Source organism: Carcharodon carcharias, chromosome 22 (assembly GCF_017639515.1).
Source record: "Carcharodon carcharias isolate sCarCar2 chromosome 22, sCarCar2.pri, whole genome shotgun sequence".
Taxonomy (NCBI): domain Eukaryota; kingdom Metazoa; phylum Chordata; class Chondrichthyes; order Lamniformes; family Lamnidae; genus Carcharodon; species Carcharodon carcharias.
In genome coordinates this window covers 56,333,009-56,353,558 of record NC_054488.1, presented here as the reverse complement: position 1 = coordinate 56,353,558, position 20,550 = coordinate 56,333,009, and the positions used below count along the sequence as shown (strand labels likewise).

The window sequence follows — 20,550 nt, the reverse complement described above, 5'->3', positions numbered from 1 at the left end:
AGAAAGGAAAGTGGGGGGAATCAAGGGGGTAGTGCGATATTTAAAAACAACAGAAAAAATGAATTGAAATACACCTGTTAAAGGAAGAGAGGCACATGGGAGAAAATCAAGCACCAATTAATTGTATGGAGTAGAGAAATACTGAAAAATCTCAGACAGGGTGGGTAAGGAAGATGGTTCATAAAGTAGCAGAGTTATTCGTTATTTCATCAAAAGTCAGCAGATAAATAGAAATATCTAGAGGGGGAACTTGTTGCAACAGTGATTATCTTAGCACAAAATGAAGCCATGCAGAATACAATGATGACTGTTGATAAAGGCAACATTAGATTCTGTGCAAAAGGGGAAGTGTCAGGGATGTGCTTTGGGTAAAAGGTGCATGTTTTAGAGTTTCAAGTAAAGATGCAAAAAGGCATCAGATGGAGTTCAACGATGATGGTGGCATCAAATGCATGGGTAGAATATTTGAACAATAGTATGTGAAAGACACCATGAAAATGAGGAAACAGATTTGGAGTTTTACAATGCAACACGCGTCAAATCCAGGATAATCCAGAGTTTGGCACAACATGAAAACATCAATTAGACTCAACAGAAAACACACAAAGCAGATGTGGAATGATTGACACTACTTTATTTTTATTAAATGAACATGAAATAGAACCTGCAGCCAAAACATGCCATTCTGAAAATCCACTGTTCACACTTTCACAGGAGCTTCAGTCTGTGGAATTTAGTTTTTAAAATACAGATGCTGAGTGAGACGCGCTCCCAATACTAATCACATAACAATCTCAAGCTATGACAGGCCAGAACTAGGTTTGATGTTGGGAGGTGTATTTTTTTGCCAGAGAAAGGTAGACCTGTGATTTGCTGAATTCTTTCAGTTGACAGCTGGACCTGCTTCTGGAGGGTCAGAAATCATTTCATACAAAAATAGATACAATAATCAGGCACAGAGTGCTCTGCTGGATTGGTTGTGATCACCTAAGGGGGAAGAGGATCAGAGAGGAATTTTCCACCTAATTGGGCTAAATTGTAGCTTCCACATGTTTTTGGTGGCTTGTTGGGGGTTGTATATATTGTGAGACACAAGACATCATAATTGTGTGGGACAGAATGGATCAATCAGTGGGTCTTTTCCTATCCATTATTGTTCGTATGTTGACCTGGACCAAATAGATCTATCCTTCTGTACCATTAGGACTCTATGACCTTTTCTGAATTTTGATTAGAATTTCCAGCTTCTTGTTACTGCCACTAACCACACTACCATAATGAACTTTACCCCCTCAGTTTTATTTTGGCATGTGTCTTGTGGCGGGAAGGTCACAGCCTTTTATAACATAGTAGTTAGATTCAGTTATGATCACGGCTGAGCTATATGCAATGTCATTTCTCCATTGCAACACAGTGAAAACAAGAAACTACCCTACCAGTTCAAAGGATCTGTCACAGTAGCATTTTTGCTTAATGCACATGGTTTACTGTCACTGTGGTTTGAATCTTGTGGGACACTGGCAATCCAGTTACTCATTGTGCAAACCCTTCTTTCTCCTCCTTGCTTTACCAATTACAGCTTATGGGAAACCTACTCCCAGATAATGGTCAATGTTGAAGTTGGGAATTGTAAGAAAGCAACTTGGTGATTAATTGCCCTTCCCTCTGGCAGTGTGGGCTCTAATGCTCTCTTACCATCCCATAGTAGCAGAATGCTAATTCATATGTTGGTAACTGTGAACAGGAACTCCGTGGTAGAAGATCTATTATTGGCACAAGCCCATATCTCCCCACTCTCTGACACACTGATTTAATCTAATACTCCAGCAAGTTATTCACTGCAGCTGAATTACCTAATACAAGCCAGGATTGACTACTTTAAAATATTATATCTTAATTCCACAGCTCTTTAAAACTAGAATAAAATTACTTGTACATATTACATTGCATATTTAAACCTGCTTCAAAACAGTAACACATCTCAAGGTTGTGGTGACGCAGATAATCTGCTTGAGTCTGTTTCTATTGTTTGTTAACCGAACCAATGTATTATTCCATTGGAACAGACTCTCATATATTATCTGATCTATAGCCTCCAACCACCTGTGTGTTCCCTTGTAGGGAGCTCCCTATTACCTGTGTGTTATCCTATATATAGCCTCCTACTACCTGTGTGTTTTCTTAGATGCAATTCATTCCTATTGCATGTTCTGTCCTGTGTTCTCTACTTTTGGTCTACATATGCTATCCTATAGTTTGATTTTATTTTATTTCACTGAATCATGGTAAATCAATGTCATGGTGAAATGAAGTTTCTAAAGTATGCAGAAATTCTAACCATGATATATGACTAATTAAGAGCAGACCACTATGGAGACACCAGCAGCCCTTGCATGAAATCAAACAAAGCAAAGAGGAAAGACTATTCATGTATATCCGACAGGAAGATGACAGTGCCACCTAAACAAGAGCAGAGAACAGAAGGTTTAAAGAAGCCAAACACAATCCTAAGACCCATTTTAAAAGGGAAAGAGCAGAGAGGCTGCTGACCCCAGAGACTACTTCCATCCAACAGACCCTGGATAAGCTGCACTGTCGTAGATTCTCCATGGGGAATGCTTGAGATGATCAAGCTCAGTGTAATTCTTCCCAGACACCTTCCCATAGACATTTTGGCGATAATTTTAAGATGCTCGAACCAAATTATACTATTTAACTGAGTAAATGCATATAGAAAGTTTTTTTTTACAACAAAAAGACATAATTTTATAAATGTTTCCACAAACAAAACACATTTAATATTTTGGGCAGTGGTTTGATTGTATCAGATAGCGTCCCCTTGCTCTCTCCCTACAATCAGATTGAAACTTAATGAGACCAAGCATTAAAATGATAAAGTGAAAAGGCCATCAAATATAGTACAGGAGGAAAGAGTAAACACATTACATTCCCTCTTCAATTATATATTAAGAAATAAAGAATTCAAACTTTCAGGGCCAATGATTGACAATTACAAGGTAATTTAAACTGCACAAACCATACCTCTTATTAGCATAGTCACTTATACCCTAATTAATGCCTAAATACAAATATTCAAGAACTCTTTAAGAGCAGCAGCTACAAGCTGCCATTAACTTTAATATCCCTTTGGTTTATTTCTGTTTACATTGAATCATTTTACTTAAAAGATGTGGGTTTGGTGGGGTTGTTAGCCAGGTGTCATTAGATATTTGAATTAATATCACCAAATGGAGACAGTCACTAATAGCTTTTGTTGTACACTGATGCCTTAAATAGTCCTACCCCACTGACCCCAGCCAGATTAAACTCTCAGCACAGCAAAACCATAGCACCACAGTGCACACACAAATGGATAATGCCATCCAAGTTTTAGGGGGTATCCAGACTGCTTGGGATGCACAATAAATACAGCCCACTCTGCATACTGGAGTTTGAAGTGTTGTGTCAGCCATGGTGGTTATCATGGCAGCTGAGAGCATTGCACCCACAACCCCACCCCCCACCAACCTAAACATCAACTTACTCTGTGAGTCTTGGTGAAGAAGCAGCCTCGGAACTGGAGCAGGATTTTGCTGCTCTCTTTTTGCGCTGAATTTCCACTTTTATGGAGCAAAAACCTGAGTACAAAGCTGGTGTAACCTGTGTTGTTTCAGCTTGTTAACTCATTATTTCCACCGCGCTTTCAGCTTTAGTAACTACAAACCAACAGCCCCCTGATAATGGCAGCACCTCCTGATGTTAACCCATTAACTTTGCTCTGTTGGGCTCAGCAACTTCTCCCAGTCACCCCCCTGAAGATGGTATCAGAATTCACTGCTTGCATTAAAACATTCAAAACTTCGACAGAAATAGACAGAAATTATCTAAAAGGTGTGATTGACCATCCTTTGCAACAAATTTTCATAAAACATATATTTATCCTGATAGCAGCACTGGAATGTTAATAAACTTTTATACATTTTCACATTTAAGAGTTGAGAAGGACAGTGTAATGAACCCAATCTGTGTTTGCGTAGCTCTCTGTCACTAGACGACTTGTTCTATGTCTGTGCAATAGCTTTCTTTATTCTGTTGAGTATTTTTAAAGACTTTTCTCATCCCTCTTCTCACTAGCCCTTGTTAGGAACTGATACACATTGCCCTCCAGCTCCTGCCCATCTCCATGAGCTACAGGACTAGATCACACACTTCCCCACACAAAATGTTGCCATTCAGTTGCCAGTCCAGAGATGCACTTTAATAAGAACCCATCCTCTGAATCCCTCCATCCACCAACATTGGCTCCTTTGTAAACCTTCAGTGACTACGAGAGTGGCAGGAAATAATGAGCTGAAGATAAGAAATATTACATCTCATCAACAAACAGCAACAGCTTCAGCTTTACACTGTTTATTGCTAGCTACTGTGTTCAATAGCCAATATTTAGATTTGCATAGACACTTGTTGGTACAGTTTTAGATAGGTACGTTATACGCAGGGCTCGAAGGGAAGCTTAAAAACAAGGTGGCACAAGAGATGGTGGTGGGTTTGTGATGGTGGAGACTCTGGGATGCTGTGGTGCCTGATGGGGAGAGTTATGGGATGATGGGGGTGTAGGGTGCTGGGGGTGGGTTTGTGTGTGATGGTGGGAGGTGTGGAATTGTGGTGAGATGGCGGTGTAGGATGCTGGGGATGGGTTTGGGCTGCACATGGGAAACAATAGAAAACTGAATGAAACAGTCAATCTCTATGAGCAGTTGGATAATGGGGCACTGCTCACACAAAAAGAATTATTTGACAGTCCCTCCTGACTTGCATTATGTAGCTGAGTTCTAAATAATATGTAGTTGGTGCAATTGTATGAAGAGCAACAACTTGCATTTATATAATGGCTGGGATTTTCTAGCCCCGCTACGGGTGGGACCTGCGGGTGAGGTGGTGCCCCAGCCAGAAGTCCATTGACTTACGGTGAGACCAGAAGATCGCGGCGGTGGGTGGGTGTGGAAAATCCCGCCCAATGTCTTTACTGTAGTAAAACATACTAAGGTGCTTCACACAAAAGCATTATCAAACAAAAGCTAGCATTAAGCCTGATTTTTGGAGGCTTACTGGCAGCGCACATCAGACAGAAAAATGTTTGCACAGCACCTGCTCCCAAAGGATAAAGTTCTGTTCTGGGATCTCACATTTGGAAAATGGGCCCTTTAGTATCAGCTTGGCTCAGCCAACACAGCCCCTTGCTCATGAGTTGAGACCAAGAGCTACTCCAAATCCATCAGATGATATATTAAACTGAGGACCCGTCTGCCTGTTTGGGTAGATGTTAAAGAACCTCAGTGAAGGAGTCTTCAGTGTTCTGGCCAACATTCCTTGACAAGAATCCCCAAAAAACAGGTGATATGCTCATTCCTCTCACTGCTGTTTGTAGGATATTGTTTAATGCAAAATGGCTGCTGCATTTCTCTACGTAACAACAGTTACTGCATTGCAAAATTAGTTTCTTATAACTGAAACAGTTTGAGATGCTTGTGTGAAACTTGATGAGGTGTTATATAAATATACAATAATTAACCTGGATTCCATTAATCAAGGAAATGGCTGGGAATTTCATAGGAACAAGAAGCAGGAGTAGGCCATTCAGCCCCTCGAATCTGCTTTGTCATTTAACTCAGTCATGGCTGATCTTCTACTTCAACCCCCATCTTCCTGCGCTAGCCCTGTATCACTTGATGTCATTGGTATCTAGAAATTTATCGACCTCTGCTTTGAACATGTTCAATGACTGAGCCTCCACAGCCCTCTGGGGTAAAGAATTCTACAGATTCACACCCCCCACAACTGAAGAAATTCCTCCTCATTTCGATCCTAAACGGCCTACCTCTTATTCTAAGACTGTGTCCCCTGGATCTAGACCCCCAGCCAGGAGAAACATCCTTCCTGCATCTCCCCTGTCAAGCCCTGTATGGATTTTGTACACTTCAATGAGATTTCCTGGGAGCTGATCCTACTCTGCCCCCACAACTTTACTGCAAACGAAAGCTGTTTATCTGTGGAAATCGCTTTCCATTGGTAAAACATCTCTGAGGATATTCCTGGGCAGTATGGTGCTATGGCAGGGCGACAATAAAATGAATTGATGCCTTGTTTCATTGAGCTGGTGATCAATATAGGTTCCTTTACTTGTGTAATATAAATGTGCGCTCCTGCATGTATTAGGTCTTAGTGGTGAAAGAACTTATAGGTGACTGGGACCACAAAATTATTCCATATAAGTGAAGCAATGGTGCATTTCAACATGAATTACATCATTGCGCCATTGGTAAACGAGCAAAGTAAAGGTTTATCAAACAATTTTTCCCATGTGAACAGACCTCATTTACAGAGAACACTCATAACATGACTGAATGAATTCACCTACAGTCTTCCTTGTCCACTGCGTATTGTTTGGTTCAGAATGAGCAGGGAGATGAACAGGAGGGGCAAGGGGAGAGGGCAGGAGGGGAGCATGGAGGGAAGGGTAGGAGGAGAGGGCAGGAAGGGGGGAGTGCAGGAGGGGACCATGGAGGGCAGGGCAAGAAGAGAAGACAGGAGGGGAGGGTGGAGGGTGATGAGGCAGTAGAAGGACAGAAAAAGAGAGGCTAGTGGAGACTTGCTGAAGGGGAGGGTGTGGAAGGAAACTTACAATTAAATGATGTTACAGCTTGGTGTGGTGCTGATGCTATCATGTGCCCCATCCTCTCACACTTCGAGCACTGCGTACGTGCCCTTATGTATGTTAAATTTTAATTTACTGAGCATTTTGTGGAAATGTTGGTTTAGCGTTTATTGAGTCTCTTGTTTGGGAGGCTGCTGCTTCAGCTGGTTCCTGCGATCTAACTTGCTCATAACCTGTGTTATGTCGACCACCTTCGTCCCGCTGGCAGCTGCTTTTGCTTTTGCCTCCAGCTCGAGCTGCCGCAGGATTACAGGGCTGGGACTGGAGCGTCGGTGTCTCTTCATGAAAGGGAAGTTACTGAAAACAACAAAATATCATTATATAAGATGCATGAAAACAGTTATCGTTTCTGCTATGTTTGTACATCTATTCATGAGTGATAAATAACTCCGCCCACAGCCCCTCTGGTGATACAGTGAATGAATACACTACCCACTGTGTTATACATATCTGAAATCCACGGTCTCCAGTGTATTTGCCAAACTTAACCATGGCTGTGGTGGAATTGGCCTAAATGCTGCATTTTTCAAGTAACTTATTAGCTATGAAACTGTATCCTTAGGGTGCAATGAAGCACTATATAAAAAGCAAATTGTTGCTTTCAATATCTCACGTTCCTCTTATTTTCCCCATGTCTGAGGAATGATTAAACCTTCCACCCAAAGACACAGTTCACATTGGGAACTTACTGTCTGGAAACCTGGACTGGCACCTATAACGTACCTTTCACAACCTCAGGGCACACCAACATACTTTACAGCTCATTAAATATATTATTTCAAAATGTAATCCTTGTTGTAATGTAGGAAAAATGGCAGCCAATATGCACACAGCAAGATCCCACAGACAGTAATGTGATGATCGGGCAGGAGAGCATTTGTTTTATTAATTCATAGGATGTGGGTGTCACTGGCCAGGCCAGCATTTATTGCCCATCCCTAATTGTCTCTTGAGAAGGTGGTGGTGAGCCGCCACCTTGAACCACTGCAGTCCATGTGGAGTAGGTATACCCACAGTGCTGTTAGGGATAGAGTTCCAGGATTTTGACCCAGCAACAGTGAAGGAATGGCAATATATTTCTAAGTCAGGATGGTGTGTGGCTTGGAGGAGAACTTCCAGTTGGTGGTGTTCTGCTGCCCTTGTCCTTCTATCTAGATGGTAACCATCGTGGGTTTGGTGCTTTCCAAGAAGCCTTGCTGAGTTGCTACATTACATCCTGCTGCCACTGTCTGTGGTGGAAGGACTGAATGTTGAAGGTGGTGAATGGGTACCAATCAAGTGTGCTACTTTGTCCTGGATGGTGTTAAGCTTTCTGAGTTGTTGGAGCTATACTCATCCAGGCAAGTGGAGAGTGTTCCATCTCACTCCTGACCTGTGCCTTGTAGATGGTGGACATGCTTAGGGGAGTCAAGGAGGTGAGTTACTTGCCGCAGGATTCCTAGCCCCTGACCTGCTCCTGTAGCCACAGTATTTATATGGCTAGTCCGTTTCTAGCCAATGGTAACCCCCTCCCCCCCCCAGAATATTGATGGTGGGTCACATTCAGTGATGGTAATGCGATTGAATGTCAAGGAGTGATGGTTAGATTCTCTCTTGTTGGAGTTAGTCATTGCCTGGCACTTGTGTGTTACTTGCCACTTGTCAGCTCAAGCCTGGATATTGTCCAGGCCTTGCTGTATTTGGACATGGACTGCTTCAATAGCCAAGGAGTTGTAAATGCTGCTGAACATTGTGCAATCATCAGTGAACATGCCCACTTTTGACCTTAAGATGGAAGGAAAGTCATTGATGAAGCAACTAAAGATGGTTGGGCCCAGGACACTACCCTGAGGAACTCCTGCAGTGATGTCCTGGAACTGAGATGATTGACCTCCAACAACCACAACCATCTTCCTTTGTGCTAGGTATGACTCCAACTACTGGAGAATTCTCCCCCTGATTCCCATTTACTTCAGTTTTGCTAAGGCTCCTTGATGCCACACTCAGTCAAATGCTCCCTTGATGTCAAGGGCAATCATTCTCACCTCACCTCTGGAGTTCAGCTCTTTTGTCCATGTTTGAGCCAAGGCTGTAATGAGGTCAGGAGCTGACTGACCCTGGTAGAACCCAAACTGAGCATCAGTGAGCAGGTTATTGCTAAGCATATGCCGCTTGATAGCACTGTTGATGACCTCTTCCATCACTTTACTGATGATTGAGAGTAGACTGATGGGGTGGTAATTGGCTGGGTTGGATTTATCTTGCTTTTTGTGTACAGGACATACCTGGGCACTTTAGCACATCGCCGGGTAGATGCCAGTATTGTAGCTGTACTGGAGCAGCTTGGTTAGGGGCGTGACAAGTTCTGCAACACAAGTCTTCAGTACTATTTCCAGAATATTGTCAGGGCCCATAGCCTTTGCAGTATCCAATGCATTCAGCCATTTCTTGACATCACGTGGAGTGAATCGAATTGGCTCAAGACTGGCATTAGTGATGCTGGGGATCTCCAGAGGGGGCCGAGATGGATCATCCACTCAGTACTTTTGGCTGAAGATTGTAGCCTTATATTTTGCACTGATGCGGTTGGCTCCCCCATCATTGAGAATGGGATAGTTGTGGAGCCTCCTCCTCCAGTGAGTTGTTTAATTGACCACCACTGATAATGACTGGATGTGGCAGGACTGCAGAGCTTAGGTCTGATCCATTGGTTATGGGATCACTTAGCTCTGTCTATCACTTGCTGTTTATGCTGTTTGGTATGCAAGTAGTCCTGTGTTGCAGGTAAACAGGTTGACCTCATTTTTAGGTATGCCTGGTGCTGCTCCTGGCATGCCCTCCTGCACTCTTCATTGAACCAGGGTTGATCCCTGGCTTGGTGGCAATGGTAGAGTGAGGGATATACTGGGCGATGAAGTTACAGATTGTGGCTGAGTACAATTCTGCTGCTGCTGATGGTCCACAACACCTCATGGATGCCCAATCTTGAGTTGCTAGATCTGTTTGAAATCTATCCCAGTTAGCACAGTAATAGTACCAAACAACACAATGCAGGGTATCCTCAATGTGAAGACAGGACTTTGTCTCAGACTGTGTGGTGGTTACTCCTACCAATAGTGTCATGGACAGATGCATCTGTGGCAGGCAGGTTGGTGAGGATGAGGTCAAGTATGTTTTTCCCTCTTGTTGGTTCCCTCACTGCCTGCCGCAGACCCAGTCTAGCAGCTATGTCTTTTAGGACTCAGCCAGCTTGGTCAGTAGTGGTGCTACCAAACCACTCTTGGTGATGGACATTGAAGTCCCCCAACCAGAGTACATTCTATGCCTTTACCACCCTCAGTGCTTCCTCCAAGTGGTGTCAATATGGAGGAGTATTGATTCATCAGCTGAGGGGGGGCAGTATGTGGTAATCAGCAGGTGACTTCCTTGCTCATGTTTGACCCGATCCCATGAGACTTCAAGGGGTCCGCATTCGATGTTGAGGACTCCCAGGGCAATTCCCTCCCGACTGTATACCACTGTGCCGCCACCTCTGCAGGGTCTGTACTGCCAGTGGGACAGGACATAGACAGGGATGGTGATGGTGGTGTCTGGGACATTATCTGTAAGATATGATTCTGTGAAGATGACTATTTCAGGCTGTTGCTTGAATAGTCTGTGAGACAGCTGTCCCAATTTTGGCACAAGCCTCCAGATGTTAGTAAGGAGGACTTTGCAGGGTCAACAGGGCTGAGTTTGCTGTTGTCGTGTCAAGGTCTAGGTCAATACCAGGTGGTCTGTCTGGTTTCATTGCTTATTGACCTATTTTTAGCGGTTTGATACAACTGAGTGGCTTGCTAGGCCATTTCAGAGAACATTTAAGAGTCAACCACATAGCTGTGGATCTGGAGCCACATGTAGACCAGGTAAGGGTGGCAAATTTCCTTCCCTAAAGGGCATTAGTGAACCAGATGGGTTTTACAACAATCGACGGAAGGTGCCATGAGACTGGAAAATAGTGAATGTAATTCCTTTATTCAAAAAGGGAGACAGAAAGCAGGAAATCACAGGCCAGTTAGCTTAACATCTATCATTGGGAAAATGTTGGAAGCTATTATTAAAGATGTTATGGCAGGGAACTTAGAAAAATTCAAGGCAATCAGGCAGAGTCAATGTGGCTTTGTGAAAAGGAAATCATGTTTAACCAACTTATTGGAATTTTTTGAAGGAATCACATGTGTTGGGGATAAAGGGGAACCTGTGGATGTACTCTACTTAAATTTCCAGAAGGTATTTGAAAAGGTGCCACGAAAAAGGTAATTGTGGAAAATAAATGCTCATGGTGTAGGGGGTAATGTATTGACATGGATAGAAGATTGGCTACCTAACAGGAAACAGTGGGTTACCATAAATAGATCTTTTTCTGGTGGGCAGGTTGTAACGAGTGGTGTGCCACAGAGCTCAGTGCTGGAGTCGGAACATTTTACAATTTATATAAGTTACTTGGATGATATGGTTGCTAAATTTGCCTACGATACAAAGATAGGTAGGAAAGTAATAAAAACAAAAGAGATAAAAACAAAAAACTGCAGATGCTGGAAATCCAAAACAAAAACAGAATTACATGGAAAAATTCAGCAGGTCTGGCAGCATTGGCGGAGAAGAAAAGAGTTGACGTTTCGAGTCCTCATGACCCTTCAACAGAACTGATTTTTCTTTACAATGAGAGGGGGGGGGCATAAAATATTTAAAAATAATGGAAATAGGTGGGAAAAGAAAAATCTATATAAATTATTGGGGAAAAAAAACAAAAAGAAGGGGGAAGAAACAGAAAGGGGGTGGGGAAGGAGGAGGGAGCTCAAGACCTAAAGTTGTTGAATTCAATATTCAGTCCGGAAGGCTGTAAAGTGCCTAGTCGGAAGATGAGGTGCTGTTCCTCCAGTTTGTGTTGGGCTTCACTGGAACAATGCAGCAGGCCAAGGACAGACATGTGGGCAAGCGAGCAGGGTGGAGTGTTAAAAGGGCAAGCGACAGGGAGCTTGGGTTGTTCTTGCGGACAGACCGCAGATGTTCTGCATGTTCACCATGGACGTCCAATCCCTCTACACCTCCATCCCCCACCAGGATGGTCTGAGGGCCCTTAGCTTCTTCCTCGAACAGAGGCCCGAACAATCCGCATCCACCACTACTCTCCTCCGTCTGGCTGAACTTGTTCTCACACTGAACAATTTCTCCTTCAACTCCTCTCACTTCCTCCAAGTAAAAGGTGTGGCTATGGGTACCCGCATGGGCCCCAGCTATGCCTGTCTCTTTATGGGGTATGTGGAACATTCCTTGTTCCAGTCCTACTCCGGCCCCCTTCCACAACTCTTTCTCCGGTACATCGATGATTACTTCGGTGCTGCTTCATGCTCTCGTCGGGACTTGGAAAAATTTATTAATTTTGCTTTCAATCTCCACCCCTCCATCATTTTCACGTGGTCCATCTCTGACACTTCCCTTCCCTTCCTTGACCTCTCTGTCTCAATCTCTGGTGATCGAATGTCCACCAATATCCATTACAAGCCTACCGACTCCCACAGCTACCTCGACTACAGCTCCTCACACCCCGCTTCCTGTAAGGACTCCATCCCATTCTCTCAGTTCCTTCGCCTCTGTCGCATCTGTTCCAATGATGCTACCTTCAAAAACAGCTCCTCTGACATGTCCTCCTTCTTCCTTAACCAAGGTTTTCCACCCACGGTCGTTGACAGGACCCTCAACCGTGTCCGGCCCATCTCCCGCGCATCCGCCCTCACTCCTTCTCCTCCCTCCCAGAAACATGATAGGGTCCCCCTTGTCCTCACTTAGCACCCCATCAGCCTCCGCATTCAAATGATCATCCTCCGCCATTTCCGCCAACTCCAGCATGATGCCACCACCAAACACATCTTCCCTTCACCCCCCTGTCGGCATTCTGTAGGGATCGTTTACTCCGGGACACCCTGGTCCACTCCTCCATCACCCCCTACTCCTCAACCCCCACCTATGGCACCTCCCCATGCCCACGCAAAAGATGTAACACCTGCCTCTTCACTTCCTCTCTCCTCACCGTCCAAGGGCCCAAACACTCCTTTCAAGTGAAGCAGCATTTCACTTGCATTTCCCCCAACTTAGTCTACTGTATTCATTGCTCCCAATGCGGTCTCCTCTACATTGGAGAGACCAAACGTAAACTGGGCGACCGCTTTGCAGAACACCTGCGGTCTGTCCGCAAGAATGACCCAAACCTCCCTGTCGCTTGCCATTTTAACACTCCACCCTGCTCGCTTGCCCACATGTCTGTCCTTGGCCTGCTGCATTGTTCCAGTGAAGCCCAACGCAAATTGGAGGAACAGCACCTCATCTTCCGACTAGGCACTTTACAGCCTTCCTGACTGAATATTGAATTCAACAACTTTAGGTCTTGAGCTCCCTCCTCCATCCCCACCCCCTTTCTGTTTCTTCTCCCTTCCTTTTGTTTTTCCCAATAATTTATATAGATTTTTCTTTTCCCACCTATTTCCATTATTTTTAAATCTTTTATGCCCCCCCCACCCCCACTAGAGCTATACCTTGAGTGCCCTACCATCCATTCTTAATTAGCACATTCGTTCCTTTTGCTTCAGTTCCTTTTGTTCCTTTGTCTGTGACATCTTTTGATGAACTGCTCCTATCACTGCTTGCTTGTCCCTACAACAACACCCCCCCTCCACTTCTCCCCCCACCCGCCCCCCCCCCCCCCCCACACACACACACACACACACACACACACACACACACACACACACACACACACATAACTTAAACCAGCTTATATTTCACCCCTCTCATTGTAAAGAAAAATCAGTTCTGTTGAAGGGTCATGAGGACTCGAAACGTCAACTCTTTTCTTCTCCACTGATGCTGCCAGACCTGCTGAGTTTTTCCAGGTAATTCTGTTGTTGTTTAGGTAGGAAAGTAAGTTGTGAACAGGACATAAGGAGGTTACAAGGGGACATAGATAGGTTAAGTGAGTGGGCAAAGATCTGACAAATCGTGTATAATGTGGGAAAATATTGAATTGTCCATTTTGGCGAGAAGAATTAAAAAGAAGAAATTATCTAAATGGTGAGAGATTGCAGAGCTCTGAGATTCAGAGGGATCTGGATGTCCTAGTGCATAAATCACAAAAGTCCAGTATGCAGGTACAGCAAGTAATCAGGAAAGTTAATAGAATATTATCATTTATTGCAAGGGAATTGAATACAAAAGTAGGGAGGTTATGCTTCAGTTGCACAGGACACTGGTGAGACCACATTTACGTACTGCATACAGTATTGGTCTCTTTATTTAAGGAAGGATGTAAATACATTAGAAGCAGTTCAGAGGAGGTTTACTAAACTAATACCAGGAATGGGTGGATTGTCTTATGAGGAAAGGTTGGACAGGCTGGGCTTGTATCTGCTGGAGTTTAGAAGAGTAAGGGGCACGCCTTGATTGAAACATATAAGATCCTGAAGGTCTTGACAGGCTGGATGTGGAGAGGATGTTTCCTCTTGTGGGAGAATCTAGAACTATTTAAAAATAAGGGGTCGCCTATTTAAGACAGAGATGAGAGCAAATTTTTTTCTCTGAGGGTAGTCTTTGGAACTCCCTCCCTGAAAAGGCAATGGAAGCAGAGTCTTGGAATGTTTTCAAGGCAGAGCTAGATAGATCCTTAATAATCAAGGGGTTGAAAGGTTATTGGGGTAAGGTGGGGGTTAGATCAGCCACAATCTTATTGAATGATGGAGAAGGCTTGAAGGGCCAAGTGGCTTACTCCTGCTCTTAATTCATATGTTCATCTGTACCTTCGGCTAATAAAAATCTATCAATCTTAGATTTAAAATTAACAATTGATCTGACATCAATTTTGGAAGAAAGTTCCAACCTTCTATCATCCTTTGTATGTAGAAATGTTTTCTAATTTCACTCCTTAAAGTTGTGGCTCGAATGCTTAGCCCCCAGTCCTAAACTCCCCAACTAGTGCACACTATTTTCTATATCTTGCCTATCTGTTCCCCTTAATATCTTGAAAACTTTGTTTATGTCATCACTCAACCAAATAACCTCGTTTATTTGGTCTCAACTTGTAGCTTGTCCAGATATTGTTTTAGTAAATCTATGCTGCACTCTCCTCAAGGCCAATGTATCCTTCTTGGGATGTGGTGCCCAGAACTGCTCACAGTTATTGAGATGGAGGCTCAGCAGGAAGTGATTGCCTCTCTGTAACCCCGTCCAATACAATTTGGGGAGATGGCGGCTTAGTGATAATGTCAGTGGAATAGTAATCCATGTCCCCAGGTTAATGCTCTGGGCATATGGGTTCAAATTCCACCACAGCAACTTGTGGAATTTGAACTCAATTAATAAATCTGGTCTCAGCTGGTCTCTCAGTAAAGGTGGCCATGACAACTACCATTGAGTGTTGTACAAACCTATTTAGTTCACTAAATGTTCTTTAGGGAAGGAAATCTGCTATCCTTATCTGGTCTGGCCTACATGTGACTCCAGACCCACAGCAATGTGGTTGACACTTAACTGCCCTCTGAAATGGCCTCGCAAGTCAATCAGTTCAAGGGAAATTGGGGATGGGCAACAAATGTTGGCCTTGCCAACAACTCCCACATCTCATGAAAGAATAAAGAAATAAGTCCCACTGTAGGAACAGAACCCTAGATGTATAAATACACAGTTCACAACACAAACCTGATCGCCACATAATGTTCCTGATACCAGCTATCGTCACGATTCTCAGAGTTTCCCATCAGCTACATGTTAGACATTTGTATTCAGAATGGTGGAAGTTCCCATGCATATTTTATTTCATATTTCAAAGTCACGTGCTCACCTTTCTTGTTCAGACTGGTTAGTCGGGGCCTTCCTGTGAGCCACCCTACAGCTGGTCAGTGCCAGGCTGTTATAGACCAAAGCTCTTCCTCCCTGTAACCATTTCTCCATTTCACCACAAATCCACCTCACAGCCTGACTCTGGATATCACATTGCAAATCACAGAATGATACAGCACAGAAAGAGGTTATTCAGCCCATTGTGCCTGTGTTAGCCCTTTGAAAGAGCTACCCAGTTAGTACCATACCATGCTGCTCTTTCCCTGTGGCCCTGCAGTTTTTCCCCAATTCCCATTTGAAAATTACTCATGATCCTCTTCCACTACCCTCCCAGACAGAACATTCCAGATCACAGCTCAATGCCGCTTTTAATCTGGCCAATTTAAGAATGGAAACATTCTAGTACTGACCTTTTTTGCTTGGTCTCTTCAGGAATGAGGGCCTTACCCTCTGTTTCCTTATAAATGGGGGATCTTAAGAAACGTGGGTACGAATCCTGTGCAAGAGAAACAAGAAGTGGTGATGCGAGTGTGTTAGGACAAGTTTCAGCCTGCTCTTCAAGAAGCTACCCCATGAAGTACCTTTGTTCATCTAGCCATCGTTGATAAGGAGTTGTGTTACTGAGGAGAAAATGGACAACACTGACCCACCCACAAAAATCTTGTACTCAGAGATCACAAAATGACAATACTATGAAACCTGCAAAGAGAAAAACAAATAATGATGGACCTTTTTCATCAGCATGTAGATGTGAGTCTGTGCAGCATCTAGCACATAGCGATGTGGGTGTTTCAGCCCGCTCACAGTAATCTCCATGGTTCTCCCATCAATGTTAATCCAACGCCTCGCGCCCTGTGCTAGGAATGTTCTGAAATCAAAGAAAACTACATCAATAGGTTTAGGTGTGGCCAGGACAGATTAAAAAAGTCAAAATAAAGCATTCACAGATGTTTCTTATGCAGAATTAACTGTTGTTCCTGTAGTTGTTATCAACCGTTTAAAGTTCTCTGAACTCTTTCAATGAAGATTACAGAAGCGACTAAACTGACCATAAGGTCTCAGTTCAATGGTTTGGTGGTCGCTGCAATCTAAATTAACTTATGCTTCCTGCTTAACAAGAAATGATAGCTACTATGTCAAGAACAACCAATAGCAGTACAACATTAGAAGGTATCAGGACAGCCTTTTGAAGTGTAGTCAGTGTTATAATGTTAGAAAAGCAGCAGCCAATTTGTGCACAGCAAATTCTCACATTCCCCTGTCTTACTTCAAAGTGGTGCTGTGAGATCTTTTACATCCAACTGAGGAGACAAGTAAGGCCTTGGTTTAATGTCTCATTTGAAAGTCTGCACTTCCAACAGTGCAGCACTCCCTCAGTGCTGCACTGAACTGTCAGCCTAGACTTGAACCCACAACTTTCTGACTCAGAGCTGAGAGACTAATTCCTCCACATTTATACCTCATTCTTACTAATTAAGATTTAAATTAATTTTATTTCTATTCTTTATCCTTTTCCCTCTGTCATTGTATCCCTGTCTCTCTAGCTGCCTTTATACTACAAATTTGGCATTAAAGCAAAGTAATTCAGTATGACTGGGGTGTTAAGGTCCAACTTGACTCCTGAGCAAAGTGAAGTGAGTCCCCCTTTTCCAGCGAGTTGCACCTCAATTCACTCCAGTGTCAGTTGGGCTGTGACCCCGGATTTAGGGATCTGTCTATCTGCCAAAGGAAAAACCTGAGAGCGAATCTCCCTCTGTAACCTCCTATTGTCTTAGAATCCTCTGAGGTCTCTGAGCACCTCCAATTCTGGCTTCTTGAGAGTCCTTAAATTATGCTCCACCATTGATGGCTATCCCCTCAGCTGCCTAGGCTCTAAGCTCAGAATTTCCTTTCTTAAACATCTTTGTCCAACTACCTCTCTTCTCCTTTAAGATGCTCCTCTTTGACCAAGCTTTCGGTCATTTGCCCTAATATCTCCTTATGTGCCCTGGTGTCAGATTTTGTTTGGTAACATTCCTATGAAGCACCTTGGGATATTTTACTACATTAAAGGCACTATATAAGTGCAAGTTGTGGTTGTTCTTGACGATGCTTCACATCAACTCACTTGTAAATCTCCTCAGCTTTTTCTTTGACCTTTGATTGTTCTCCATACTTTAAATCTTCACAAGCTTCCCAGAATGCCAAGTTCTCTCCTAAAATGTAAAACCTCATCATTTAACATTCATCCAACCATCACATCTTAGATACATACATGGAATAACAAGATATAGTTCAGAAGAAATTAAGCTATTTTTAAATATGTAAAAGTACGTAAAATATTCAGTACAGGAACAGGCCATTCAACTCAAATAATCCACACATGGAATTTCTGCTCATCACAAGCCTCATTCCATTCTTCATCAATTAACTCTACCAGCATAACCCTCTATTCCCTTCTCCCTCATATGCTAACCTAGTTTTCCCAATAATTACATCTATAGTATTCATCCCAACTATTCTCTGTGGCAGCAAGTTCCATATTCTCAACAATCTCTAAGATGCTCCTCCAGAATTCCCACCTTCCATAAAATTAAGCTCATCCAAAACGTTGCTGTCCATATCCCAAGTTACACCAAGTTTCTGTTCACCCATCACCCCATTGATCACTGACCTACATTGGTTCCCAGGAACATCTCACTTTTAAAATTCTAATCCTCATTTTCAAATCCTTTCATCCCCTCATTCTCTCTGTAACCTTCTCCACCCCTACAAGCTTCCAAAATCTCTGGGCTTCTCCAATTCTGGCCTCTTAAGCATCCCTTATTTTGCTCTGAAGAGTCGTATGGACTCAAAAATTTAACTCTGTTTCTCTCTCCACAGACCTGCTGAGTTTTTCCAGCATTTTCTGTTTTTATTTCAGATCTCCAGCACCTGCAGTATTTTGCTTTTACCCTATTTTAATCGTTCCACCATTGGCAGCCCAACTAGCCTATGACAATGTTTATGCTCTACATGATCCTCACTACTTCATCTAACTATCAATATAACTTTCAAGTCTTTTCTCCCTCATGTGCTCACCTAGCTTCCCCTTAAATGCATCAATACTACTCACTTCGACTACCCTAACCATCCTCAGGGTAAAGGAGTTTCTCCTGAATTCCTTATTACATTTATTTGTGAATATCGTACATTCATAATTTCTCATTTTGTATCTTTTGTGTTCTGTACTCATCTGCTATGTTGACGAGGATTCCAGTGTCCAATTCAGGAACCTCCTTGAAGAACGTGAGAAAGTACAGAACAAAAAAGGCCATTCAGCCAACTCCTACTTCACTACTTGCTCTACCACAGTGTCAACCCAGCTCCCCAAAAGGAAAAAACAATTTGGACCAGTACTCTTATTTCCCAGTTTTACTGGTGTTCCATTTTAAGGTATAAAAAACCAGTTCGGACCAGTACTCTGATTTCCCAGTTTTACTGGTGTTCCATTTTAAGATATACAAAACCAGTTCGGACCAGTACACTTATCTCGCAGTTTTTACTGTTTTTTTCCTTCTGGGTTTTCCCATTTAATGCCCCGATGGCAGGCTCCCTCAAATAAATTAATCACAATATCTGTCATGCAGCATCCATCCCTCATCCCCAGAGGCTCAGGGAAGCATCACGCTAGTCTATCTATATCTCAGCCAGTCCTTACAACCTCCACCCCCACATACCACTGAATTCCTTCCTGAGGAAGATCTCGAAATTCTGCCGGCCTCTGGGATCCCTCATCAGCTCAGTGAAGCTGAAGGTCCATCGCTCGACTCGCAACTTTGTTGGATTGTCCACCCTGTAGCCGTCCCGAGAGCAAAAGAAAACCGGTCAGTAATTAGGCCACTCTGAACTGGAAGCAAAACCCTTTTAACAGGACACCATGTTACATTGCTGTTCTGCAATAGGGAAAAGGGAATCATCATTTTCCAGTGTTTCTTAGGGGTAGAATCACAGCCAGAGCACTTACATTGGAGTGTTGAGTTCCCAAAATGTTGTATCATCAGTGAGCCAAGGGTTGCTAGGGAGGCATCCTGACATTATAGGATCATGGGTGAAATACTGCTCACAGTATTTTACAATCCTAAAGGAAGGGGTAACAAACATAGTATTAATGTGCAGTGCAATATAATAAACACTGTAAGGATATTGCAGAGTCAATGTGTATGAAATATACCTATATTATATATCGTACATGTGTACACTTGTTGCCATGTTTTCATGTCAATATTTCATATTAGAAATTTCTATGCCCATTGTTATAATGGGAATCGCCCACGTAAACTGACACGCTGTAAGCACACTGTCCCTTTAGTGGTGGCGCTGTAGCTCCTCAGTTTTACATCTTGCAGCTCCCCAGTCACTACTGCAGACAAACTCATATTCTAAACAAAGTCTAATTACCAAATAACAGCCAGTTTTGCTATTTAGCTATAAAAAGAATCAAAGTATGTTGTATACAAACAAAAATGTTGAAATTAAAATGGGGACTAAATTACATTTATGAACCCTGGTCCAATTATCTCCTCCCTTCTCATCTCCCATTTCACTAAAGACTACACTTGGTCTTGTGTACAACTTCAGGAAAGTTACAACTAATATAGTATTAAAAGCTTTTGTTCAGCACACATGCTCTGTCCATAAATCTTACTTTGCTGTCACAATTTTTTATCAAACATACTCATCAATCTTCACCATTTTCTATTTAATGATGCTATGTCAGCTGTCGTGCTGCAGTGTCAAATCCTGACCACTGATTGGCTCAATGGAGCGAATTTATGTATATATATTACATTTTTTTACGTACACAACTGACCATGGGCAACACCATTGGCAATTTAAACATGTAAAAACCATATAAAAATTGGTCTCTGACATTTACAACATTTTAGCAACTGTGTACATGTAATGATATCTTATATCCGCCCAATGCGATAAGGAGGTGTTTGACTCTGTGTAGGTGCAGTATTCAT

At 42.9% G+C, this 20,550-nt stretch overlaps 1 protein-coding gene across 1 annotated transcript in view; it reads right to left on the bottom strand.

Moving 5' to 3' along the window:
- Positions 1 to 20,550, bottom strand: part of rgs9b (regulator of G protein signaling 9b) — an 89,171-nt gene that overhangs the window by 6,569 nt on the left and 62,052 nt on the right. Inside the window, exons 12-17 of the mRNA XM_041216848.1 lie at positions 19,548 to 19,661; positions 19,261 to 19,376; positions 17,670 to 17,757; positions 16,292 to 16,430; positions 15,973 to 16,058; positions 6,889 to 7,012 (exon numbers count right to left, since the gene is read on the bottom strand). Of these exons, the coding sequence (XP_041072782.1) occupies positions 6,889 to 7,012; positions 15,973 to 16,058; positions 16,292 to 16,430; positions 17,670 to 17,757; positions 19,261 to 19,376; positions 19,548 to 19,661 (667 nt within the window). The remainder of the gene's footprint in view (positions 1 to 6,888; positions 7,013 to 15,972; positions 16,059 to 16,291; positions 16,431 to 17,669; positions 17,758 to 19,260; positions 19,377 to 19,547; positions 19,662 to 20,550) is intronic.